At 41.7% G+C, this 27,367-nt stretch overlaps 2 protein-coding genes across 2 annotated transcripts in view; one reads left to right on the top strand and one right to left on the bottom strand.

The window, feature by feature from the left end:
• Positions 1 to 463: 463 nt before the first annotated feature.
• On the bottom strand, positions 464 to 1,871 carry atg101 (autophagy related 101). Its single transcript, XM_034098553.2, has 2 exons — positions 1,347 to 1,871; positions 464 to 1,254 (listed from the first exon to the last, which is right to left on the bottom strand). The coding sequence occupies exons 1-2, from the start codon at positions 1,596 to 1,598 to the stop codon at positions 850 to 852; spliced, it is 657 nt and encodes a 218-aa protein (XP_033954444.1). The 5' UTR covers positions 1,599 to 1,871; the 3' UTR covers positions 464 to 849.
• A 294-nt stretch (positions 1,872 to 2,165) lies between these two features.
• Positions 2,166 to 27,367, top strand: part of LOC117458217 (C2 domain-containing protein 2) — a 38,529-nt gene continuing 13,327 nt past the window's right edge. Inside the window, exons 1-10 of the mRNA XM_034098552.2 lie at positions 2,166 to 3,001; positions 3,458 to 3,553; positions 5,939 to 6,058; positions 9,605 to 9,706; positions 10,147 to 10,263; positions 12,857 to 12,965; positions 25,798 to 25,906; positions 26,018 to 26,082; positions 26,168 to 26,283; positions 26,385 to 26,553. Coding sequence (XP_033954443.1) covers positions 2,645 to 3,001; positions 3,458 to 3,553; positions 5,939 to 6,058; positions 9,605 to 9,706; positions 10,147 to 10,263; positions 12,857 to 12,965; positions 25,798 to 25,906; positions 26,018 to 26,082; positions 26,168 to 26,283; positions 26,385 to 26,553 — 1,360 coding nt within the window. The 5' untranslated portion in view covers positions 2,166 to 2,644. The remainder of the gene's footprint in view (positions 3,002 to 3,457; positions 3,554 to 5,938; positions 6,059 to 9,604; positions 9,707 to 10,146; positions 10,264 to 12,856; positions 12,966 to 25,797; positions 25,907 to 26,017; positions 26,083 to 26,167; positions 26,284 to 26,384; positions 26,554 to 27,367) is intronic.

Below are 27,367 nucleotides of genomic sequence, written 5' to 3'. Positions count from 1 at the left end.
TTGCATCATTTTATATATTTAACATATATTCATATTGAAGTCAGTTCTCGGTTTCTTCAATGTGACTGAGGGGGAAACCCCTTGTTGTATCCATGTGTGTCATTTTAAAAACGGACACACACGGTATCCTGTTGGCAGGGGAGCCTGAGCTCGGGATGTTTTTAAAGCTCAGGGCCACAGTGACCAGCTGTGGGAGTGAACCTAGAAGGGGATTGCTTTTATTTGGAAACATTGCAAACTGGAAATCCTGTCCTCTCCATGTGTCAGGTCACTCTCAATGAAACTGTGTGCAGACAGGAAGTGTTCACATGGATGAGGAAATCTGCTCAAAAAGTCAGATTTGATTTTATAATTTATAATATATGACTTTCTCTTTGCCAGCAGTTGTTTTCATCTCACAGGTTGGGACATGGTTACATCCTTATTTAGTTTGTTATCATTGTTGACCATAATAACCATCAGCTACAATGAACAACATTTATTTTGAAAGATTAACAATAATTTACAGATTGGCATCGACAACACAACTCGAAGAAAATAAGAATTCAATTGATAGTTAGACTCATTTGCTACTGTGTTAAAGTTGCTTTTATAGATGTTGTCAGGTACTTTGGAAAGCTTGCAAACATCCAAATATGTTTTTCAATCGACAATACATAATCAAAAAGCCTAAAAGGTATAAGCTATACTGAAACCACAGCAGAGACATCGGAAGGTATAAGATTAGCAGGTTACACTGACACTACTTTATTGTAGCAGCAGTAGAGCTTTTAAATCGTGTTTTTGGTCATAAAAAGAGTTGCAGGCATAACTGTATATACAGATGTTCCTCTGTGTCTTGGAGCCTCCTCACAGTGACAGGGTGTCTTTGAGAAGCCTTCTCACTGTAGTGCTGACGGAGGTGCCCAGACAGTCTGTGATCTGGTAGGTGATTTTATAAAGATACGGCTGGACATCTTTGAGACTGGTGTCGAAAACATTGTCCACTTCAGACTGGGTGGGCATCTTCGGCAGGTATTCATGTCGGTTTATGACCTCTATAACATTGATCACCTTCTCGCCAAGCTTCTCTCCCACTTTCTCCCTGCAGATCTGCCTCTCCTGCTCATTGGCCAGGTTCACAACGTTGACCTTGATGCTCCACACTTCCCAGGGAATACATTCGTCAGAAAAAGGCCAGCGAGACTTCTTCTTCTGGTAAAACTCCAGGGAGATTTGCCCCATGCCATCGCTGCCAGTGTTGCTCAAAGCGTCCTGTAACAAAAGCATGTGAGACAATCGTCAAACATGTAACAGGCCTGCCCAAGCATTACAGGCAACAATCAGACATTTGAACCACCAATTACCTTAAACTCAGACACAGCTTTACTGATCACTCTGTCCAGCTCTTCGGAGGACACTCGGACGAAGGTGAAGTCGATGAAGTCGCAGTCGATGTCAAGTGTGCCCACGGTACCTATGGAGTAGGTGCCCTCCTTTTTGTAGTGAAACTTCCCGGAGCTGCGATGCAGTAAAATGGTGTGCAACAAAGCCAGCATAGCTTCTTCCACCTGCCTCGCCTCCACTGTTACTTCAAGAACCTCTGAGCGGCAATTCATAGCTAATTAATAAGTATTTCCATTTACTGACGACGACAAATGATGGCTCCTGTGTCCGAGCTTGATTATGCTCGGTGAATGACGAAGATACACTTTGTTTACCTCTACAGATGGGCGGCGCCTATCCCTCACGCTGAATTACACTGCATTAAAACACAAAATATTAGTTTTCATAACGGCTAAGCTAACTATAAATGCCACGTGTGCGAACGGACGACTGGGATATTGTAATAAAAGCTAGCTAGTTGTTTGCTAACAAATGGGGCAGCAAGATGTGGTAATGATGACAGTAGGACAATCTACGGCAAGTCACGAGGTTCAGAATACTGAAGTAGTAACTGAATAGTTTTTTTCTTTCTTAACGGCCTCTTTTAAGTGAGATTTAATTTAGGGTTATACAGCTCAAATAGGCGTTTCTAGTTGGAATAAACGTTACCACGAGGTGTCTGCAGTTGGAAAATAGGCTTATTTTCGCACAACGACCGGACAACAACAAACTCTCGCAAACAGTCGCATTGCATTCTGGGACTTACAGTTTGTGCCACATATCCGTTTAGAAACGTCAACTAGTTTGTACAGTCATACCGAGCCGCAAAGTGAGTCCAGCGGCAACAACTGCACTGCTCCGCTTTCAGGATGTTTACCCGGGACTCTGGTTCTATATCTGGATATCGTGCGGCGGAGTTTAACTTGAGACTTCGGAAATAGTTCCTGTTTAAAAACTTTGGCGACTCCATAGCTAATGAAGAATAGCTAGTTAAGCGAAGCGTATCGAAGATTAGCTAACTAAGCTAACAACCACACTGAATGGGAGAAGGAGAGTGTGCTGTTCTCTACGTTTATTTTGAACCGAAACTGTGGTCTAGGTATAGGACAATGACATAATTATTTTAAACACCGTGCACAGACTTGGGACATATATACGGCTTTTAAAAGCTATTATGGGGCACTGCAACATGAATCACAATATGCATAGTGCGTTGTGGGGGCTGAGATCCGTGGTGATATCAGCTGTGGGAGATTTATTTCACTGATTCCCCGACCGAATGGTCTATGAGGTTGCCAGGATATTTCTCCGAGGAGGTGTGTTAAACTGCGATCATCGCTTTCATTTGCAAAGAATGTCCGACTCCGAAAGTTCCGGTTCATTTCTCGGTTTGGAGGACCCGCAGTGGTTATGCATGGTCACGCTTTTCTTCGCATCCCTCGGTACTTTGATACTGTATTTCGTACAGTATGTCCAGCGTCGGGGTGTAGGGGACAGGCAGACAGCAGCAGGGGACAATGCGGCGAAGGAGGAAGCCGGGGCTCTGCTGGGATGGGCGCTGTCACAGAGGAGCTGGAAGAGTCAGTGGAGAGGAGCTTGGTGCAGGGCATTGAATGACCAATCGAAGAAGAGTGGGGTAAGTGTCATGATCAGCCAGCCACCACTCTCTGTGGCAGGCAGGGGACTCCCATAAAGAAGGTGCACTTTGCATAGGATGTGACTGTATCTCATGTATCCTCTCACATGGGTAGTGAGGACCCAGCAATAGAATCTCCCCCGTCCTTTGATTCAAGATTCAAGATTCAAAGGTTTACATATACACACCGACTAGACTGGACGATATTTGACATCTGTTTCAAAGTGGACGTCATCAATCTCCCATTATCCTGGCTTCTTTTTAATGACAGCATTGTACCATTTGCACCTTCATGCACCACCCTGCTGTGTTCCTGTTCCTAGGTGTTGTCACGTGGGAACATTATGCACTGCAATGTGATGCTTCACAGCCCTGATCATTGCTCATTTGATTGCAGCAACTTTATTTTCTTCCCCTGTGCTGTTGTTTGAATGTGTCTGTCCTCTTCCTCATCAGGGTCCTGTTCTGTTAACATTCGAAGATGATGACCTTGAGGCGTCAGAACTAATGGTCAGCCAAGTATCCAGCTTTCAGAAGTCTGCAGGAAGAAAGGTAAACTGACCCTTTGTTTTAGTAATACATAAGGGCTTTTTCTGGGAGATAACGGCATTCATTATTATATTGAGTGTTGCGTGCCCTTCCTCCAAACCACCGAACACATTGGATTCTGTTTTCATGGCAACTTCAGCATTCACCTGGGTTAAAGAAGCAGACACTTACGTGTGTTTCATTTCCTTGTTTGTATAGTCAAATACAAAAGAAATTCTTCAAGTCAATCTCTCCGTATCACATTGAGTGGAAACGCTCCACCAGTGCTGCATTTAAACTAGCACCACCTCCTGCCTTTGGTTACTTTCTGTGCAAACACTTCCCTCAGTAACCTGCTAATTAATCGGCATAGCTTTTTTCATGTGTCCACACGCTCACTCAAAACTCCAGCGACACTATAAATGAATTCCCCTGCTTAAAAAAGATTTGAAGAACTTGTCTGATGCTTCCGTCATTCAGATAATGTTCCAACCTGCTGCGGACTGTGTGCAAAACAAGCTGCCAGCGAGGGCTTTTATTTTCTGACGGTTCAGATACCAGGGACTTGCTGTGTTGCTGTTCTGATTGGCTTTGCAGGAATCCCAATGCAAACTCAGCCGTTTCTTTCTTTGTGGCCATCATGTTATGGAGCGGAATACCAGGTGCTGGGGACTGCAGGGAGTTAATGAGCGTGTGTGTGTGTGTGTGTGTGTGTGTGTGTGTGTGTGTGTGTGTGTGTGTGTGTGTGTGTGTGTGTGTGTGTGTGTGTGTGTGTGTGTGTGTGTGTGTGTGTGTGTGTGTGTGTGTGTGTGTGTGTGTGTGTGTGTGTGTGTGTGTGTGTGTGTGTGGTGTGTGTGTGTGTGTGTGTGTGTGTGTGTGTGTGTGTGTGTGTGTGTGTGTGTGTGTGTGTGTGTGTGTGTGTGTGTGTGTGTGTGTGTGTGTGTGTGTGTGAAAAGCAGCATCAGCTTACATAGCTGTGAGGAGGAGGAGCAGGAGCAGCAGACAGGAATGCAGCAGCACCTTTGTTTATGCTTAGGTTTCCCCTCACAGTGATGTAATACCCAACTGTACACACACACCCATCTTCCACTCAAATCACAATGAATGTTTTAAATACTTCGAGGACACTTTAAAGCTGTTTTATTATTAACTCCATTACAGACACATTCCTTTGCAGTGAAAAGGGTTTATTGAATGTTCTGATCACAGATGTTCTCCCTTCCCCAGCTCTGTGTGAACCTCATCGAAGGCAGATGCTTTGCTTCTGCGCCAGTTTAGCAGAAGTCTGTTTTGTTAGACTGGTTTTGTTGCAGTCTGTTCATGCTATGTGTTTCTTGCGTAAGACTATATACACCCGGAACACATGTATTACAGGGCTGTACCCAGTGTCCTTTTTTAAATTAAGCTGTTTCCATGTTATAACAGCATCTCGTTAAATCAATATCGGAAACAATCATTGTTTTTTTGTGGTTGTTTAAATGTAATTTATGGTGCTGTTAGAGTGCTTACAGACTGACCCGTTAATACAGATGCCCCCCCCTTTGTGTGCAGTGAGCTGGAGAGAAGGCAGTCTATTTATTGTGGTGAAAATGTTGTTTAAAATAACCCTAACATATATGGATTGAATCAGAATATTGTGTTGGATCAAAACATATTGTACATTTTGAGAATTCTTACATTACATTAATGTTGAGCTTTGGACAATGTTTGGATCAAACGAGCCAGAAACAACCTTAAGCAGCCACCACTGGAATATTATTGCAGTAATATCATAATACTTATATTAGTGTAGCCTAATATTGATCGACAAATATTTAGATATAGATCTGGTTCTGCCTGCCTGCCTCATCGCACTCTGCCCTGCTGCATTACCATGTATAGTATTTACATTCATAAAGATCCTTTTGTTGCAGAGCTTTAGAGGCTTTACGAGACGAACTGTCAATGATGCAACTTGGCGACCTACAAACTAGATATAGCAATCTTGGAGCTATTGCGGCAAGCTACTTTCACTGGAAAGAGTCTCTAGTTTTTTGTATGTATATATTTCATATATCCATCCCAAGCTTACCTACCCAACTGAATGAATTCACACATTCAAGTAAATACAAAGACAGCACAGCATTCAAGTGTTCATTGAGAATTTGAACTTCAACGTTAATGGAAAAAGCTCCAAACTTTTCTCTACAGCCCTTAGTATCAATAAATCCTTCTAGTTCCTTTTACATGTGGATAGGAAAACAGCACTTTTACAATAGCTTATTACAAATTCTGGTTTCCTCGCTGTTGGATATGTTTTCTTGTTACATAGAATAACTACATGCAAGTCTACAACGCTGTCCCTGCTTTAGCTCCAGCATTCTAAGTGTATTTATGTAACTCTCATGCCTCACCTTGTCTTCCCAACAGGCCGCTTGCTGCAGTGTGGTCGGGGAGAAGCTTCAGTTCTCTGTCAGTGCAGCCTCCACAGCCATGCCTTCAGCAGAGCCCTGTAAATACACAGTGTGTATCGCTCCACTGGAGCTGCAGGTAACTACTCTTTAGTTCCTTCTGAGGCATCTGTTTAAGTTTCATGAAAGTAAACAATACTTAGTTGTATCTACCAGTAAATATCCACTTAGCTCTGAGGCATTTGAAAGCAGACACTCTTTGGATGTCAATATGGTTTAGTTTATTGGGAGGTTTTATTGAACATCAAGTGCTGCCCCGTGCCGGCTCACTGCGGGCCTGGCAGGAGTCTTAGATGAAATGGTGGCGTCTCTTTCTGTGCTTGGCAAATGTCAAGAAGACCTAAAAAAAATCACTGTCAGACCCACCTCCAAAGTTATCCCTCTTTGTGTCCATTGACATTCATCAAGAGAACCATTGAAACACTGAAGGTATGACACAATGACTAAAGATGACCTTGCAGCAATTCATTTTATTTATCATCCCAAAAGGTGAGTCGCGGTCTTTCCAAACCCTCTTTATGCGTCAGACTCAGATGCCGTATTTAACTGAAGTGAGTGAAAGGTTGTGTGATGGGATATGCAACAGCTTGTGTTCATTAAGCTGTGGTAAGCTTCCCTCCTGTTCTTACTGTCAGTGTTAAACCTGCACCAGAGTATGTATTCAAGCAGCTATACAAGCTAACCCAATTGTGTTAAGGCTATTTTTAAAGCGATAAGTTGCTTGTCGTCACCCACCCTGATCTCATTGTGTGCCATAAATACAACTTGAGTGAGAGACTCAGGAGCTAAAGTCAGGATTAGAGCCAGGGTGCTTTTGTTTTGGTTGGGATCAGTTGTTGCGGCGGGAACATAAAGGAAGCCTCTTTTCACTATAATTGTTTCAGCTTAGTCAGAGAGGCCTTTCAAATGTCTCCATCCATCCACTGGAACATTTGTTAGCTTTTCACTCTGATCCATGCTAGAATAGTCCTGGCCCGTCATGCTGGGGGTGCTGGGATATACGGACCAGAGGCCTCTGGTATTCACAGTGCAGGGACACAGCAACGCACCCGGTGAACTGCGCAGTGTACTTTGTCTTTAACACACGGCTGCATCACATGGTCTGCTGCATGTGCTGAAGGACACACATGTGACATGCATCATCCCAAAGGAGTAGCACCACTTTAAAGGTCCCATGTCCTGCTTTTCTGGTTCTTACCCGTCCCCTTGTTGTTTTGTAGCTTGTTCTGCATGTAAACGGTCTGCAGAGTCACAAACCCTCAAAGTACACCCTGTAGGGAGTAAACCTCTAACACAGGGAAGACCCGTCTGTGCTGCCCCAGAACGCCTCGTTGGGGATTTCTCTCTTTCCATTTATTTCTTCCTGAGTACAGTGACGTGACCATACCCAGGTCCAAATGGACCAATCCGTGGAGCTCCTCACACACACACACTCACTCACTCACTCACTCACTCACTCACTCACTCACTCACTCACTCACTCACTCACTCACTCACTCACTCACTCACTCACTCACTCACTCACTCACTCACTCACTCACTCACTAGGACAGAGTGAATACGTCACGTACTACACAGAGATGCTGTTTGAGAAACATTGATCATGGTTAGTTAGATGACCGGAGCTATCTGGATGGTTACAGCTTTTCAATAAGCATCATTGTTTCTCTTTTCACTCCATGTGGATTGAGTTGTATGATTATGGTAGCCTCCCACATAACGCTGTCTGTATGAAGTGATCCGGTGGGATCAAAGCAGCCTGTGATATTGTTCTTCTGGATCCATCCAAGCATTCTCCTGCTCTCTGATGAAGCTTTGTGTGGCAGCACAGAGGCTATTGTTCAGCCTCACGCTGGAGTTAGGCATGCTGGGACATGAAGGCCCAGGCAGGTTTCTGTCTGGTTCCATTATTCTTCATTCAATTCCTCTCTCAGACATGAGGATGCACACCTTGCTGACCTCTTCTTTGTTTGTCAGTCTGGAGTTTGCATACGATAAGTAGAGTTTACGGAGCGTTAGTGTTTTGTTTGAGATGAAAACTGGAGATATGTCATCTTCAGGGTTTTAATAAACTGATTTAGAATGCAGGGCATGCTTTTAGGAGAAACACCATTTTCGAAAATGTTCCTCTAACTAATGGTATGCAAGATTCAATTCAAACAATCACACAAAATGTAATCTAAAGAATAATTATTAATGACACTTTGTCACATCAAAGCGCACAAATGAATCCCATCCACAGGTTGCCGTGGAGAAGAGATTGAGAGAGTCATGTGCTGAGAATAGGTTTGATTCAGTCTGAGATTGAGTGTTGCCATTTAGGTTAGTCATCAAATGAATGCATGATATTTACTGTTATGAAAACGGTTGCTGTGGTGACAATTTAAGGCTTGCTTAATGGTTGAACATTTGAGTCATTAAACAATACAACTAGACTGATGTATTTTCAAATGAGAGGCCAAAAGCCCACAGGAACATATTAATTAAAGAATTAGGTCATTATGTTCACGTCATATTTAGATAACCATTATAGACATTGTAAATGGCAGTTTTATTACTAAATAATTGATAGATGTTAGAATAAGTCAAGCTGGTGAGCACTGAAGGCAAGGCAAGGCAAGGCAAGGCAAGGCAAGGCAAGGCAAGGCAAGGCAAGGCAAGGCAAGGCAAGGCAAGGCAAGGCAAGGCAAGGCAAGGCAAGGCAAGGCAAGGCAAGGCAAGGCAAGGCAAGGCAAGGCAAGGCAAGGCAAGGCAAGGCAAGGCAAGGCAAGGCAAGTTTATTTGCTCTATCTGTTGTTTTGAACATTGCAGACTGAAGCTCAGCACTAACTTTTATACGTTCTGACTTGGCTCCAAAAATCATTACCTCAGTTTTATCTTTGTTTAATTGGAGAAAGTTCTGACACATCCAGTCATTGATTTGTTCAATGCACTTACTCAGTGTTTGAATTGGAGCATAGTTTCCTGGTGAAATTGTTACGTAAATGTGTGTGTCATCTGCATAGCTATGGTAACTTATTTTGTTGTTCTTCATTATCTGAGCCAGTGGTAGCATGTCGATGTTAAAGAGAAGAGGCCCCAAGATGGAGCCTTGAGGAACCCCATATGTCATATTTGTCAACTCAGATGTGTATTTACCTATAGAAACAAAGTTGTTTCTGTCGTTTAAGTAGGATTCAAACCAATTTAGAACTGTTTCCCAAAGTCCCACCCAGTTTTTCAGTCGGTCTAGTAATATGTTGTGGTCAACAGTGTCAAACGCAGCACTGAGATCTAATAATACTAACACTGAAGTTCTGCCACTGTCTGTGTTTAAGTGGATGTCATTAAAGACCTTTACAAGAGCAGTCTCAGTGCTGTGGTTTGGACGAAAGCCTGACTGGAACACATCGAAACAGTTATTTAAATGAAAGAAATTACTCAACTGTTGAAAAACAACTTTTTCAATGATTTTACCTAGAAATGGCAGGTTTGATATGGGCCTGTAATTGTTCATTACTGAAGCATCTAGATTATTCTTTTTTAAAATCGGTTTAATGACTGCAGTTTTCAGGGCCTGTGAAGAGATTTCTGAGAACCCTGGCATCATAAGGCATTTTGGTTTTCTCTCCTCTGTGTCCCTCAGCTGGACCTTCAGATGCAGGAGGCTAAAGACGAGGTGAAGGTGATCTGGGGGGTGACGCACCTGGATTCGGGGGTGCTACAGGTCACCCCCACCCTCACCCAGGTAAATGGAAGTCCTCTGAACATGTAACATTGTTGAAAGTGTACTTTATTTTTCCTAGTTTTTGACCTGCTTAGAGAAAGTTATCTTTCGGTGAAAGACAGTCAATATTATGGCTGAACAACAATAAGAATTCATTGCAATAATTTCAATGACAATGCAGTTGCAATATGATCCCTAATACTAGACGGAAAGATCCATACAAAAACAAATATCATTGAAATGTTAAATTTAAAATGATGATGTGATTGTTATTTTTGATGGTCCGTACCAACAACATGTTAATGCAGTTCCGCAATACTTCATTCAGATTGATTACTGTGATTTGGATATTGCACTCGTCCGTATTGCAATTTCAATAAGATTTCCATGAATTGTGCAGTCCTAGTCAATCTGCTCCAGTCCTGTGGGACATGTCTGACCCTCTGACCTCTCTCTGCCAGGACCATGCCTCCTCCTGCCGTGCAGCGGCCCTGCAGCAGCAGCTGAGGGGGCTGCTGTGTGCAGCGCGCCCCTCTGTGCTGCTCAGCTGCGGGCCTGTTCAGGCCTCACAGCTCAAGGTGAGTTCAGGATGCTGATGCGTGACATCTGAACAGCTGTGTGCACGTCTGTCGTCCCAGGCCTTTGATTGCAGTATCGTGTCATTTGACAGAAAGACTTAGGATCTGCAATCAATATTTTTGTCATAGTAATGTTGTAAAATGACAATGTGAAGGTATTATTGAACCTAATCCTATTTGATCAGCTGAAACGGCAACACCCCTGGGTTTACAGAAGGTTTTATAATGAGTTTACCGATATAAAGTTTCACTTTAAGGTGCGTTTTAATACCCATAACTTCACTGTTTTGGTTTCACTCTCACTGTTCTCATTGTGTTGCAACAAACAAAGTTTAGTTTAGAATAAAACAAAGCTCAAAAAGCTGCTATACACTTCCTGTGCTGCACCAGATGGCAGTTAGAGACCAGCTGGTAGACATAGTGTTATCATTAGAAGCTAAAGAGACAGATATTTTGTGTGTTTGCGACTTGTTCCCACACCGGAGGAAGTTATTAAAATGTACTAATATTTACTTTTTTATCCAAGTGTCATAAGGAAACTAATTAGAACTGGTATCACATTCCTTTTGATGGCAATACAGATACTGGAGTTATGTCAAATCTCCGAAGCTACTGTGTATCTACCGAAGCATAAAGGATTCCCAGTTTGTGATCTCTATTAAAGCAGCCACTAATGTTTACATTTGATTGACATTACCTAATGTCACGTGATGCTGATTTTATCAAGCCTCGAAATTAACACTGTTCAAATGTTTAGAATGTTCACTGAAAAACAGCCAAATTGTCTTTTAGAGAATAATGAACCAGGACACGTTGGGAAATATATCAGAGGCACTCATGTTCTTTGGCTTTTTAAGTGTGTGTGTAGAAAAAAGCTGAATGAATATTTGGCTAAAAGGTGAAAACCCTGGCTCTACTGATGCAAATTCTCCATGGTCATAAAGGAAATCGGTAACACTTTATATTAAGGTCCACAAATTAACCATCCACTAGTTGTTAATTATCATGCATATTAGCAGTATTTTGGCTCTTTATTAGTCATTATAAAACACTTATTAATGCCTTATTCTGCATGACCACATTCTACAAGTAATAAGCCATTAGTTGAGAGTTTTTCCTCAATAACCCTCTAATTAGTGCTTCTTTATTGCAAGTAAGGAAGTTGTTGTACATGAGTTTGTCTTAATATGCTCAATATGGGCCTAATAAGGCAGTAGTACCACAAGAATAGTAATTCTCCCATAATAACACTTAACAAATATGATCTCTTCTTATGTAACAAGACATGAAACTATAAGTGTTAGTTGTGTCTAAATAACTCAAAATTAGGTATTTCTATCTAAGAACATGTTCCCTATTTTAAAGTGAAGTCTTGTTCATAACCAATAAGCTAGTAGTTTGACTCTAATTGACCTGAACAGCTTCCCTATTCTAAGGTAATAATAATAAATTATATTTCTATAGCGCTTTTCTTGAACCCAAAGACGCTTTACATTTGGGAGGGAGGGTAGACAAACAAAAGCAAAAGCAAAAAGAAACGAAACAAAACAGAAAAGCAGTCAGGAGGAAGTTGGCTGAGAGGGGGAGGGGCTTATGGATACAGAGTTGAAGAGGTTGCCTCCTCTTCACACTTTGTAAATACATGATGGCACACAGCTACTGAAATGAACCTCAGCAGTACGTGAACAAAGTAGGCACATGTTGAAATATCTGTTTTTATTAAAGAACCACTAAAGAGAGGTTCAGACACATCCCAAAACATGCATCCTGTACATTTGAATAAAAACAGATTGTATGTATTTGTGACCATACTGTGTTCTCTCTCTGTGTTGTACTGTCAGTGTGAACGTGGATTAAACAGCCAGCCACACTCTCTAGAGAGCCAGGGAATGAGCAGCCATGCTCCTTTATTGACTTATTTTCAGTCCACTGACATTCAAAACGGAGTGAAACTATACAAAAAGAATATACAAGGCCCTTAATGATCTCATACATGCAAGTGTAACATACACAGATTAACACTTAGGACCGCTAAGTGTAAACGAGATAAATATAGCTAATGCTAGCTGTGCCATAAGCATGTGTACAGGCTAGTCTGACTAATAAAGAGCCAATATACTGCTAATATGCATGTTAATTAACTAGTTGATGGTTCATTTGTGTACCTTAATATAAAGTGTTACCAGAACATCCTCTGCAAATCATTGGCAAGATTTCAGTGTGTCTGCACAGGTGATTCACTTACAGTATTCCCGTCTATATTGTCTTTCTTCCAGCATGGGACAAATACACAGCGCATTACAATGCTTGGGAGGCTTAAGCAAGCTAGTAGAATTTTATTCCCCTGAAAAGTTGTATTTTTATTATTCCAACAGTGTTTAAGATGAAGGATGCAATTTGACCGACTGAAAGGGGTTTTTAGTTCGGAGGTAGTTTTCAAAGCTCTTTGATTTATGTATTTTTTGTATAGAACTGTGTTGCTTATATTTGAAAAAGCTGGGCAATTCTACTTTACTTACATTGTTGCTAATAATATTTCACACTGTCGATCAACATTTTTGAGTTATTTACTTTATAATCATTTGTCCAATAGGGTGCACGCAACAATGTGGTTTCACCCCCGAAACCCCCCCGCGCCCACGACTGGAAGCTGCTGGTGAAGAACATCCGGGTGACCCTGAATCAGGAGGAGGATGCTGCAGGTGGGTCTCACACTCACTCACTTAACTGACCTCGGTCCCTTCTGTAACTCACATCTGCATCTTAATGCTGGTTTATTGGCAACCACTACGAGAAATCCAAACATTTGATATGTGTTTCATATCCGTCAAAAGTTCACTGCTACACTGTGAAGCAGAAATAAACGGGCCTCTGATTTGATGGTGGTGTCATTCAGCATAGAGGTGCATGAATTAGTCCTTAAACCCAGAAATGAGTAAGCAATGTACCACGTTTGGTTCGTTTTTTCTTTAGAGTTTAGTTTTACAAAATAAAATATGTCAGTAATGTAGTGACCCCACTCATGAACATCTGTAGCCTCTGTGGTCGATAACGAGTGACTTGATGAGACAACTAAACATCACTGCACCGAACATTAGCCACCTTTAGCTTAGCGATGGCGATGCAGCCATGTGACTGTGATGTTGTTCCTTTATTGCCATTAGCTTTTTACTTCTTGCGATAGCATTTACGCTTAGGAAATCGTAAAAGTGGTGTTAATATGGGAGGATTATCCTGCTGAACAAATCATGTAAGTATCTTAAAGGTTTGTTTGATACAAGGCTTATCTCTGCTATCTGCTTAAATCCTATTGCTCTTTTTTGAGGGAGCCCTTGCAAGGCTAACGTCCGGGGCGTCCTTCAGAAACACGTCATCACTGTGTATTGACAAGCCTCCACAATAGTACCGGCTGGTGTACAATGGTTCTGCTGATAATATTGAGCTGATGAATAATAATCTGCATTAGTTATCTGTTTACCGAACAAATCCTATTGACCTTACACAAGGTCCAGTGTACTTTACAAATAAACACACTCCTACATTGTAAACATAGCATTGTTTAAATCATTAATTTAACCACTTCCATTTCCTTATGCTCACGAAACAAATATATATTATGAGACTTACCACAACACTATAAGCAGCCAGGATAGACTTTGAGAACTTTAAGCCTTTTACTCAACATGTCAAACTTTTTCTTTCATATTATTGTGAGTTCAGTTTCTAAAGAAGGGTTTGACAGAACTGAACTAAAGAGGCTGGTTGGTAAATCAGCCGTTTGAAACTGTTGTGCTGCAGAGGAGTTTCATTCATTCTGGAGTTGTAGTACTGGACTTCCTTCAAATATCAAGTTAAGTTTGTCCTATTTTTCTTATGTTATAAGTATTACTACTTTGGAGGCTGTCACTGCCTGACCTTGGTTTAGTTTTGTTGCCAACATTCTGTAGTCTAGAGCAGGGGTTCCCAAACTTTGCCACGCCAAGGACCCCCACATTGCATTATCCTCTGGTGGGGACCCCCCTGTTGCCATTTTTTATTTAATAATGAGTACATTATGATGGAAAATATGATAAATTAATCATACAGCTTAATACATTTTCTTAATATATATTTGTATTAATAATTAATAATCAGTTATTCTTCTAAACATTTTTTGTATTTATCTTTTGTTTGTCATTCATTACATTCATTGTGTCTTCTGTTATAAACATTCTTAACACATTATTAAACAGTAATATCAACAGTACACATATTTTTAAAGCATTTTTATAGTGATTTCTGTCTTTATAACATTATATAATTTTGAACAGTAATATTAATAATACAAATATTTATATTCATATAATAATAATAATAATTAAAACTGCGGTCACACATGTGCGCGCAGCGATGAGCGGGCCCTCGCGTCCGTGCGCCATTTTTCCTGCATCAACCAGGTAGCGATATGTCGTTTGTTGATCCAAGAGCACTTAAACACATCATGTCAACAATGATTGGACTGTGCAGTGATATCTTTATGGATCTTTAATAACTGTCTAGTGTCTACACCAGGGGTTCCCAACCTTTATTGTGCCAAGGACCGGCAGATACATTACAAAAAAATCTGTGCGCACGCACGTGATTTGTTTTCAGAAGATATTATGATAGTGACGTTCATTCCGGTGCACGTCCGACAGCAATTAGCACTACTTCGAGATTATGATTAAACTAATTTATTTTGGGAACACCCGCATGGTTACCTATGGAGTTAGCCAGATGTGTGTAAATTACTGTTCATGGTCATTTGAAAACAAATGCCGGTGTCAGACAGACACAAACACACCGAACACACACACAGAGCTGAGCTGAGCAGAACACACACACACACACACACACACACACACACACACACACACACACACACACACACACACACACACACACACACACACACACACACACACACACACACACACACACACACACACACACACACACACACACACACACACACACACACACACACACACACACACACACACCATGCGCCTTGGTGACCAGACATCTCCTTCATAAAACGAATAAAAGGGGGAGTAATCGGGCAGTTTGATGTGTGTAGAGGTGTGTGTGTGTGGTTAACACGTAGCAGCCTGCAGTCACTCTTAAGCTGTTCTGATGAAGGTAAACACAGTGAAGGCGGTGCGTAAAAAGGCACATCTCTACCCGCTCGTGCTGCACTTCTCAGAGGCGGAGTACACGTCCCGCTGCCTCCTGATGCTGCAGCCATTTCATGAAGTGAAGGAGGCTTTCCTTCTATAAAACAGCTGTGGGCAGCAGATACCGTGAGAGTCCCGGACATGAATTCATAGATCAAGGCAGACTGGTTTACTCTCCTGTTTTGCCAATCCGGTGCTTAAACAAATAGCTCTTCACCCCTGGCCGACATGTCCTTAAAATGAAGTCCAAGTTTGAAATATATCTCAAATAATGTATGCACTGCCATTTCCCCACATCAACATAACAGTCTGCAATGAAACGGTTGTCTCCTGTGCGCTCCTCTTCCTACTTGGCGTACCGGTAACTTTCTCGTGCGCACGAGAGGCTGAGACCTTATAGGCTGAGCCGCCGAATCCCTCGGAACATCATAAAAGCCATGGCATTTTTAACAGTTTTCTAGTGAACGTTTAACCAGGCTACTGGATGAAATAATATGACTGGTATAGGTGCACAAATTAAACACTTTTAAAAAAAATATTATGATAAAATATTTTTATATATTTATAATTCTGCAAATATTACAATAAACTCACAGCTATTTAGCAGCCCGGCAGTACCACCACGGGGGTTGGGAACCCCTGGTCTACACCACAACAATAGATCAAACCACCACAGGGAGTCGAACCCCGTCTGAACTGAGAGTCCATACCAGTGTTTTTTTGCTTTTTGTTGTTGCCTAAACTTTAACAAAAAGCAAAACCTGCAATACATTTCTTTTGTGGTCAATGCCACTAAATGAAGTTATACATTTGGAAACATTTGGAAAATGAAATGTATGCCTGAAAATGTAATCTTTCAATATTTATCTGACTGTATTGCAGGACAGACAGACAACAGATATACACTTCAACAGCATGCGAATATTAGTTACAGTCTCCATAATCGAAAATTATTTTTAAAATTCGATTTTATTTATATATATTTTTATTATTATTTATGTTTTTTTTCCTGGCTTAGATTCAACCAAAATATAGACTAATTCTAATAATAGTGTTAATAATTGTAAATGGCCATTGGTCACACCACCAGTTTGTTTTACTGTAAACTTGGAGGAAGCCAGCTGCGCAGACTGCTGCAGAGTGCAGTCCTTCACCGTCACCATCAGTCATTAAAAAGAAAAGCTAATAAAATAAACATTAAAAGATAAAAGTTACAGTGCAGTCTAAGATATGAATAGTTCAATTATTTCGGTTCTTGATTTTTAATTTATTCACAGAACCTCCCTTTGGAAATCCGAACATTTCCGTCCCGATTGTTAATTTAGACTGATTGTTTTCACCATGTTATGCTCGCATGACATCCACAATTGGACAATTGGAGGGTGTACTAGCCCCCTACTCTGCTTTTGCGTTCCATAACAAAGTCTTTTAAGTGTTACCTGAACATCCCGTGTTACCAAAACACTATTTTTCACCCGTCGGTGCTGTGATACTTGTTCCTCAGTACAGATCACCCAGAAACTGATCGTACTGTAAACCCTGGCTACGACGGATATCCCAAATATCCTACTTTCGAGCAGTCCCTCTCATAAATGTCATGGAGTTTCAGACGGTTTTCACCATGTTCTGCTCGCATGACATCCACAATCGGACCCTCAGGAGGGTGTACTAGCCCCCTACTGTGCTTTGCGTTCCATAACACTGACACCAAACAACAGTCGTGCGTTGACTCGGCAGGGATCAAGGCACGTGAATGCCTCTCCCTGCTTCCGCCGTCTAAACACAACCAAAATTACATGTTCACCATGAGCGCATTGCTCCTAAATAGTTGCTGTGGCACAGACACCAAACAACAGTCGTGCGTTGACTCGGCAGGGAAAGTCCTGAATTGCCAACCCATTTAAGCTTCTGACACGGCTTAAAGCAGGGGTGCCCAACCTTTTTTGAACCGAGAGCTACTTTTAAAGTTGCCAGTCTGCCGAGATCTACCAGTCCAAATAGAGAGGCGTAGCCATTACTGACAGCCTCCTACCAGGTAAATACACACTTCTACTTGTATAAAACTGACCTTTGTACGATTAATACTTCATAAAATACTGCAGATCCTTTATCTCACCTCTTTCTAATCTACACACATACAAGTATTTAACTGAAGTCACACAACAGTGTTGGAGTTTATTCACATGTCACAAACTACAGTGGGTAATGTTTTCAAGAAGCATTGAACAGTGCTGCCACATATGACACAGGAGAAAAAGAAAAGACGCTGAACCCTTTCTTTGCCATTATATAAAAATAGTGTTGCTACAAAAGTATAAATTAGGCTTACTAATAAGACAACTCAGATCTGAAGCTACTCAGGAATCTGCTGCCAAAGTGCAATAAAAAGACAAAATTAATAGAATTAAAACGTTTTTTTGTAGCATTTTAGTAGATTATAAAAAGAAATGCCTTTTTTAAAATAGGATGCAAGCAACACTAGTTTCTTAACCTGAATTGTTGATAGACTATAATCAATTTAAACAGAACAGATCTTAATGTTTGCATTCATATACCATTTTGTACAATAATTATAATGAATGAGTTCAAACTAAAACTTACAGCTGATTAATAACGGTATCTAAATTGAGTTTTTATTATATCACAAACCTGTTGAAATGCTTCTGTTATTTTTACTGTCCCCCAAAAAGTGCGTCGGCAGCCTCCAGGAATGCTTCCTTCACAACTTCGCCGTCTTTGAAAGACTTCATGTGTTTCGCAAGAACGTGACTGACACGATAAGATGCTCTGGTAGCAGCCTTGCTCTTGTTGTTGGGCCTGGTGAAAATGGACTGCTGTGCATTTAGCTGTCCTTTCAGGCCCCTCCCCTTTTGGGAGCTCCGTCTCCTAGCGTTTGTGCTCTGTTTTGAAATGCCGCTCCTAAATGACCCTTCTTCGATAAAGCCACGCTCGCATTGCAGATGAGACAGATGGACTTTGAATTGGAATAGATACAAAAATAATCATCCTCCCACTCGGAGTGAAAGTTATATATTTCGGGCTTTTTTGCTTCTGCCATAATTGCGGTCTTGTGTGTGTGCGGAGACTGCGGACTGTCACTCCTGTTGACACGGACAACGTCAGCGAAATAGTGCCCACTGCCCACCAGCCACGCCCCGACACATGGGGTCACGCCGGCCAATCACAAAGCTTTGGTGCGTTCAAGTGCATTATTCTGGCACAGGAAGATTATGTTATTGGACATTAACGATAAAACCATAGGATAAAACAGAATGTTGTTGTTCTATTTTTAGACACATCTCGCGATCGACTGGGAATCTCCTCGATCGCGATCGACTGGTTGGGCACCCCTGGCTTAAAGCAACATATGCCTGACCTGACTCAAAGATTCTTTTAAGTGAAACTACTGCTTTGTCAACAGTTAACCCTTACACCTTGTGGATTGTGCAAGCCCATGCTAGTTTCAAAGGAAACTGTTTACGCAATTTTCCCTTGCGCATCCTTTCATCATCCCTGTTTATGGGAGTAGCCAAAGGTAACTAGTCACTAGTTGAAGGTAAACGCTTCCTTCTGTTAGCACTAGGGGTGTAACGGTTCACAAACATTTCGGTTCGGTACGTACCTCGGTTTTTAGGTCACGGTTCGGTTCGGTACGTTTTCGGTACAGCAGAAAAAATTATCACAAAACATAACATATTTTTTTTTAATTATTATTAAACTGTGAATAATGTATTCACTCAAATAAATACAAAATATAATAAAATAAACATTAAGGTGCAGCATTTCGATGAACTGAAATAATCTGTATTTGAACTTTACTGTACTAGTACTCACAAAACATAAACTATTAGTTTTGGGTTTTTAATTATTATTAAACTATGAATATTCACTCAAATAAATATAAAATATAATAACAAACATTAAGGTGCAGCTTTTCGATTAACTGAAATAATCTGTATCTGAACTGTACTGTACTAGCACCTAAGCAGCCAGTTAGACATAATGACTTGCTTGTCATTGTATTTTCATGTTGTTTGAAAGAAAGATGAACTCGTCCACATGGCTGCCGAAAGGGCAGATCTGCTGGCACTAGCAACGTCTCCTGCTGTGGAGAACACCCTCTCTAGGGACAGAGGTAGTAGCAGATACAGCCAGGTAGCGCTTTGCTAACATGGCAACATAAGGATATTTGCCGTTTGTAATAGCTTTGGCTCGGTCTGATGTTTTTGCGAGTGGTAGAGGCTTAAATGCTAGCGGGAGTTGGGTTTGCACTTCAGTCTTTTGGTACCGGTGATATTCACGTTCGGGTGATGCCTTTTCAAATGAGTGCAAGTTTGATGTATTGCCAGCCGCGTAACCAATGTTAGTTGAACAATGCCGACAAACAGCTTTGGTTCGGTCCACCTGTCTTTGTCCGTCATCCTTGTACGTAACTGCGAAACCAAAATGTTCCCAAACCGGAGACTTCAATGATGCTGGAGGATTTTCGAGCTCAACTTTATCTGCGTTCGCCATTTCGACAGTTCCTCAAATTACTGACAACATTTGAACGCATCCCTCTGACCAGCTCGTCCAATGAAATGACTTGCTCGCTCTATGACGCGTTGATCACAATGGGAGCAAATTACTCTGAATGCTGCGACGCAGCACCTGAGAATGCTTCCAAGAAGTTGTTCACGTTCTCATTTTTTTACGTTTAACGTTATATGCGTTCGGTACACTTCGGTACACACGTGTACCGAACCGAAGGGCCCGTACCGAATAATTTCAGTACGGGTACGTGTACCGTTACACCCCTAGTTAGCACTCACTTTTTCGTCATCGAATTTCACAAACACAGTGCTCACAAATGTGTTGTGGATATTGTTGACAATGTCTACGACATTCCCACAGACTCCGTTTACCAAGCCATCGGACACATCAACATCACTCGTGCACCCTTTCCTAACGGTAACCTTTCAGGTAAATACGATTTGTACACATTTCTGAAGTGCCCTCTTTTCAATTCCATGCGGCCGGATTGTTGACTCTTCTCATAATCCAGTGCCTCCACACAAAGGTTCTCTGGACATGATGCTGACAACTGTCTGATATTGTGGTCATTGACTTGTGCATTTGTTGCAAAAATAGGCAACGCTGAAGTGCTTTCCCCGGTTTCACACTTTTTCAAGATAGCTATATCACTGGCAACGAGCGCCGTGGTCTTCGCTCGCGTACGCAACCTGTTCAACAGTTCTGCAAAGACAGTGTCCTGTTGACGTACAATGGTGTTTAAATGGGCAATGGAGAATTTTTCAGTCCAGAAATCACATGGCATGTTCTCCAAATACAAGGATTTGCCTTGAACTGGCTTGAGTTGGAGAAAGTCGCCGACAGCTATGACGCTGACTTTTCCAAATGGTGAGTGATCACTAATTCGCTTAATCTGCCTAAGTCTACCGTGAACATAGGCTAGCAAGTTATGATTCACCATTGAAATCTCATCAATCACCAGGATCTGCAGATCGCTCAATTCAGCACATAAGGTACCGACCCTTTCCTCTCGGCGTGTAGGGAGGTTTGACATCCAACCCTATAGAAAATGTGCTATGTATTGTGCTGGCTCCTAAACTATAAGCAGCAATGCCAGTAGGGGCAGTTAACAACACAGACACTTTATCAGGTCAACTTGCAATTTGTGACAGCAACCTAGATGCTTCATAGTGGATTGCTTTTAATGAGGTGCGATTTCCCAGTCCCAGCACCACCTGTAACAAACACATTGAAGGGTTTTGGGTTCTTGCCATTTACCTTTTCAATGCACCATTGTCTAACTTGATAAAAGATCTCTCTCTGTTTGACATTCAGAGATCTGAGAAGATTAAGTGCATCAGATCTACACATAATGTTACCATGTGCATCAAAACGATTTCCCCCTGCACCAGCATCGGCCAAGTCTGGAATGGCATCGGTATGTTCATCGGGAGCTGGCACTCGTTCCCTCACTTCCTGTTCACATTCCAAGCGTTCCAACTGTTGGCCTTGACACATTTCACACCAGGCGTCTTCAAGAGCACCTGTGTGTCCTGAAACATTGTCAGAATGTTCCATCACTTCAGATTCTTTCTCACATGTTTGCCTGTTTACATCAACAGTAGTTTTAACACTGTGAACCACAGTGTCTAGCAACCATTGACCGTTATGGTAGAACTAGGGATGTAACGATACCAAAAACTCACGGTACGATAATATCGCGATAACAAGTCCACGGTACGGTATTTATCGCGATATTGAATAATAAAGGGTGAAAATGTAAAAAAAAATGTTTAATACACATTTTTTTTTTACTCGAAAAATGTTTCTTTATTAAATAATAAATCTGATTTGTACAGCATTTTAGTAGGATAGCAGTATTGTAAAGGGTCAAAAACAAAGTGACAGTAACAGACTGGAACAAGAAAACCAGTGTTTTTGTACCTACTAGTACTACCAAACAAAGTAGGCATTTTCTTTGTGCCACTGCATCTCACAAATAAACAAGGACATTTAATAATCAGACCCTGCAATAAAATAAATCAAGTGTCACTTTAGTTTTTCAAGTAACTCAACTCAAACTCACGAGTCACTCACTCAGCATCATCAGGAATATGAGAATGTCCACATTTCCAGGTATTTATAAGCTGGGATGTTTGGGCATTTACAATATCCCCTGCTCTGGAAAGAACTCTCTCGCTTGGTGCTGATGTTGCTGGGACAGCAGTCGTCGCGTTAACCGAATATTTTATTTAACAATGACGGAAAAATCTGAAAGCAGTCTGTCATTTTGACAGATTAGAACAAACTTGGAACAGCGCCAACGTTTCCCCGCAGCGAGGCTCTGGTGTTATGCCGTGTTATGCATGCCCTCCAAAAGGAAATGATATAGTTTCCAAACCGTACTTTGCCGTACAGATCAACACATGTCTGGGAGGTTTTGCTTTACGCTGTGTGCGCTCCCGCGAGATGCATGCACACACGGCATAACACCGCCCCCCCCCCACGTTGACAGTTCTCTCTCGTGAACTGTTCAGACCCGACGGGTAATAAGGGATTATGACAGACATTTTACGATCCTGTCTGTCAAAATGACGGACAGCGGAAAAGTCTAACGCCACCTCAGTGGGACGGAGAGATATGCTTTGGCCATGGGTGACGGCAGTGGGTCAAACTGTGCACCACTTCAAAAACAATACCGTTTTTGCCAAGAAGGTGAGGCTTATTGACAGGGCGAGATAGGGCTGCACGATTTTGGGAACAAATCTAATTGCGATTTTTCTGACAAATATTGCGATTCGAATTGCGATATTTGTTTTTAAGCGACCCAACGGAAGTTTATTGTAAAATGCGGCCAGAACTCCGGCTAGGAAGGTCGTATCAACGTACTCCCGTCTCTAGCACCCCGCAGCCCGAGCTACGAGTGAAAAACTAAACTTACATGAATCTTCCGTTGGGTTGCTTTAAAGTCAAGCTTCAGTCTAAGATTCACCCTGTAATAGAAACATGTGATGGAGCAGTACTAACCTGACTAAGAAACCATCTAGGAAAGCTCCATTGGAAGCCATTCGGAAAGGGCAGGCACTTTCAAAAGCACTTGGCAGGTGATTGGATCAATCTGTCTATCACCTTCTGTCTATCACCTTCTATCATGGGCCACTTCTGATTGATTAACAATGGCTGGTACATGTGGAGCACAGCACTTCTGATTGGTGTGGATGACTGACACACACAAAAAAAAAATGTTAAAAAAATCGCAGGCTTTGCGATTTGATAATCGCATCATTTAAAATCGCGATTTCGATTTAAAATCGATTAATCGTTCAGCTCTAGGGCGAGATATACATATACTGTTGGTACTTGTCAATGTCTCTAGGTATGTACATGTAGCCCTGTAAATACGATGTCCTTTTGTGTTCTGTTGTTTTATGTTCATGTTGTAACCTACTTGCTGCCATGTTGGACAGGTCTCTCTTGAAAAAGAGATCGATGATCTCAATGGGACCATCTGGTTAAATAAAGGTTTAAAGCAAAACAAAAAGTGTTTTAAAAAAAATTAAAAAGCGCGGTAGATTTTGTCAGTCTCACGACGGTATTGGGACGTTTATTTACCGCGATATTCGGTATATCGTTACATTCCTAGGTAGAACTGTTCGAAAGTCTGAAACCATGCTAACCATGCTTCACTCCTTATCAACCCCCACGGTCCCTCAGATCCACCGCAGCCGGACTCCTATCCATTCCCACATCCACACTTTGCAGCTTTGGGGACAGAGCCTTCTCAGTGGCAGCTCCTAGGCTCTGGAATTCCCTCCCCCAAGATCTCCGTGACTCTGAGTCCCTCACAGTCTTTCAGTCCCGCCTCAAAACACATCTTTTCAACTCTGTCTACCAGGGACGTGCACAGACATTTGGAGGGGCTATTGCCCTAAACTAGAAAAAGGGCCTCCCCCCCGAAAACGTACGAACTTTTTTTTTATAAAAAAAAAAAAAAGTGACAACCAGGGGGGAAAAAATGTTGCGGTCCATATCTCATTAACATATCTAATGTTAGTGACTATTAAAGACAAAACACGGATTCTGTTTTAATGTAGTTTGACCATTGTAACTGCTGTGCCTTAAATAAACTCACTAATTAATGAAACCAGTTCAATACGCATTATTCTTATTCTTATCATTCTTTATGAGCGCAGTAACGGTAAGGTATCTAATTACTTATTTATTTAGTATTCCATAACTTAATAACAGAGATGGTCAAACTAAAGTAGTGACATGGCAGAAATCCTACAATGAAGCGGGACAGTGAAGTGTTCTCCTGTGAGAGGGCGATCAAGAAAAGAGAGCGAGCGGTGAGGGAGTTTACGGAGCAGATGAAAAGACACAGAAAGACAGAAGCACAATAACAAGTACATTTAGGTGGTTTTTTGTAAATAACCGACGGTGTCAAGAGGAAGTAAAGTCCCTGGTTTGTCCCCTACAGTATACTCTAACTGTCATGAGAAAACTCAAAATCAATTTAAACATATTTAAAAACGGGAACATTTCCGGGGACGGATTGGCCACCAAAGCCAGGCAGGCACATGATCACCATAGCCATATGAGGCCGGACCGGACTCGGAGGGCTTCCCTTTGCTTTCCAGCTGTCAGATTGTAAACAAAGTCACGTGACAGGGGGCAGATGACAGCACTGACCAGGTGTGTTTGCAGCGAGAATCTACAATACTAATTGTGGGCTTATGTTTATTCGGCCACAACAGAAAAAAAACTTTCGCTCTCTCCAGAGGGGCAGATCAGCCAAAAAGTTCAAAAGGGCCGTTGCCCGGGCAACATTAGCCCATACCTGTGCACGTCCCTGCTGTATACCCATAACCCCCCCCTCCTCCCCTCTCAACCAACTTCCTCTTGACTGCCTTTTTTTTGTTTATTTTATGTTACTATATTTATTTGTTTGCCTGTCCTTGTTTGTCTACCCTCCCTCATACTGTAAAGCGTCTTTGAGTTGTCAAAAGTGCTATATAAATCAAATGTATTATTAACACTTGATGTTGTACAGCAGAGACATGACACAGCGTTTGACACGTCATTATCTGTGTTCTGCCCTTTCTGTGAAAGTGGTTATACTTAGCTTGGCTCCACTCATGAGGCTTCCTGTGGAAGAAGCCAAAAGCAGGGCGGCTGCAGTGGGTGTCTTTAAGGATCTTGCTGATGCTGTGTTCATTAAGAAACAGCTTTCACAGTATGTGAGCCTTTGGCTTTTGGCTAATTAAAGTTAAGTTGAAGTGATCCATGTAATATAATTCATCATATGTGCTGAGGAAGAGCCCTCAGTACTTGACTCTCCTCTAACCTTCGCATAATTAATCTTTACAATAAACACTGACCTCCCTTCTGTGAAATAGAGGAAGTGACTAAGGCAAAATGATATCTTGCATTTGATGTGATAAGCTGTCAAAAGATCCCCTGAAACATTTAGTGTTAGATCTTGGAACCCACATTGTGGTTGTATGCCGCCGTGCTGAGGCAGCATTATGTTTATGTGTTGACCTTCTGATTCTCCTGAAACACCATATCTGCAGAAAGCCTGAAGGGAAATTCATCAAATGTTACATTTGGATTCAAATATCAGCTTTTGGCCCCTGAAGGTCAAGTAAAAAAAAGACATGTTTTTGGTCATAACTCAAGCATTGATATGCTAGGGTTATAATTGTTCAGGTGCTAACATTTTGAACACGTGGATATAAGCTACATCTTGGCTGGTTGGCAGGGGCATACAATGGGGTACATGTGGTGTTCCTGTGATGCTGACTGTTTGCTGCTGTGTCTGCAGGCAGCATGAATCCCCTGTGTGTGATGCAGTTAGACGATCCTCCACAGAGGTTCAACACCTCCGTGCTGAAGAACACAGCCAGTCCATCCTGGGACCAGCCCTTTATCTTGTAAGTTTTACCAAGCACTGCAAACTATCACTGTTTACAAATATTATTATCGATCAATATCAGCATTCTCTATCCTATCTTGAACTTGTCTTTTATTTTGTTTCTTTCCAGCGAATTGAATGGATTATCAAAAGAGCTCATCATTCAGTTAAGGAATGATGGACAACCTCCAGAGAGTAATGACCTAACTGCCTTTCATGTTTGTGTTGTATTCGTTGTGATTAAGAGTTATTTTATTCATGTGTGTTTTCGTTTTGTTAGATTCATTACTTGGTCAGGTGTCGGTGCCGTTTGATCTCGTAGGGAAGCAGCCCAAAGGACAGCAAACATTTGCACTCATGACCAAAGACGTAGTGACTGGATCACTTACTACTGATGTAAGACCATCATCCCCGTTATAATAGATTAATTTGAATGATCTTCTTTCTGAGGGTTTCATCTGCACAATAGAACATTAACTGGTGATTTACCCCTTCAGTTTACCTACCTGGAGCCCAGTGAGGTGAGGTCCTGGCTGCCTCCCACCCCCGCCTCCAATAAGAGGGTGGAGATGGACCGTACTGTAATGCCCTGTGGCACGGTGGTCACCACCATCACTGCGGTGAAGAGCAAGCCAGGGCGACCCCTCCCACTTCGACTCAACACAGGTACAGCAACACAAACTGTTCAATAGCGAAGATCTGACAATGATAACCTAATTCAGAGAAGACATGTCTCATCATTATGGAAGCCTTGAGGTGAAAAACATCTGGTGATCTGTTATAAGGCTGATGTTTTTGTTTTCTCTCCTGTGTTTTAAAAGTAAATATGTAAAAAAATTAGGGCTGTCAGTCGATTAAAATATTTAATCGCGATTAATCGCATGACTGTCCATAGTTAATCGCGATTAATCGCACATTTTTGATCTGTTCTAAATGGACCTTAGAGGAATATTTTTCAAGTTTGTAATACTCTTATCAACATATGAGCAGACAAATATGCTTTATGCTAATGTTTATTATCATTTGAACAATGACAAATATTCTCATGAATATTAAACACAACAACCTCTGAACATTACACATATTCGCCTCAACTCAACCTGGAACCTCTCTCATACAATAATACAATACTGTGTGTGCGTGTGCGTGTGTGTGTGTGTGTTGCCTGGACGCTGCAATCATGTTGCGCACTATCCGTGCTGAGTGTGCTGACTTCTCCTACAATGTCCCACTGTCTGGCTTCCTGCATAAAGTCAAGTGCTCGGCGCAGTTGTGTGGATAGAGCGCTCCTCTGTTTTCATTTAAACAGCTCCTTATATCCGTTAGCGCAGCTAGCTAGCACCAGATGCTAACAACAACAATGCACGTAAGGTCTCTCTCTCTCTCGCTCGCTCGGGCCACACATACACACACCCTCCCGGTCCTCCCGATGGCCAGTCACAAGCGGGCGGCAGGAGAGGGGCTGTCAGCAGCATCAGCT

The sequence above is a fragment of the Pseudochaenichthys georgianus genome, chromosome 14 (assembly GCF_902827115.2).
Source record: "Pseudochaenichthys georgianus chromosome 14, fPseGeo1.2, whole genome shotgun sequence".
Taxonomy (NCBI): Eukaryota; Metazoa; Chordata; class Actinopteri; order Perciformes; family Channichthyidae; genus Pseudochaenichthys; species Pseudochaenichthys georgianus.
Note: the sequence above shows the minus strand (reverse complement) of the source record. Positions and strands in the feature narration are given on the sequence as shown.

Bases quoted from the DNA above. Each gene is read 5' to 3' on its own strand.
- atg101 (XM_034098553.2), bottom strand. From the start codon at position 1,598: ATGAATTGCCGCTCAGAGGTTCTTGAAGTAACAGTGGAGGCGAGGCAG. The intron at 1,255-1,346 runs GTAATTGGTGGT...CTTTTGTTACAG, and splicing joins AAGCTGTGTCTGAGTTTAAG to GACGCTTTGAGCAACACTGG.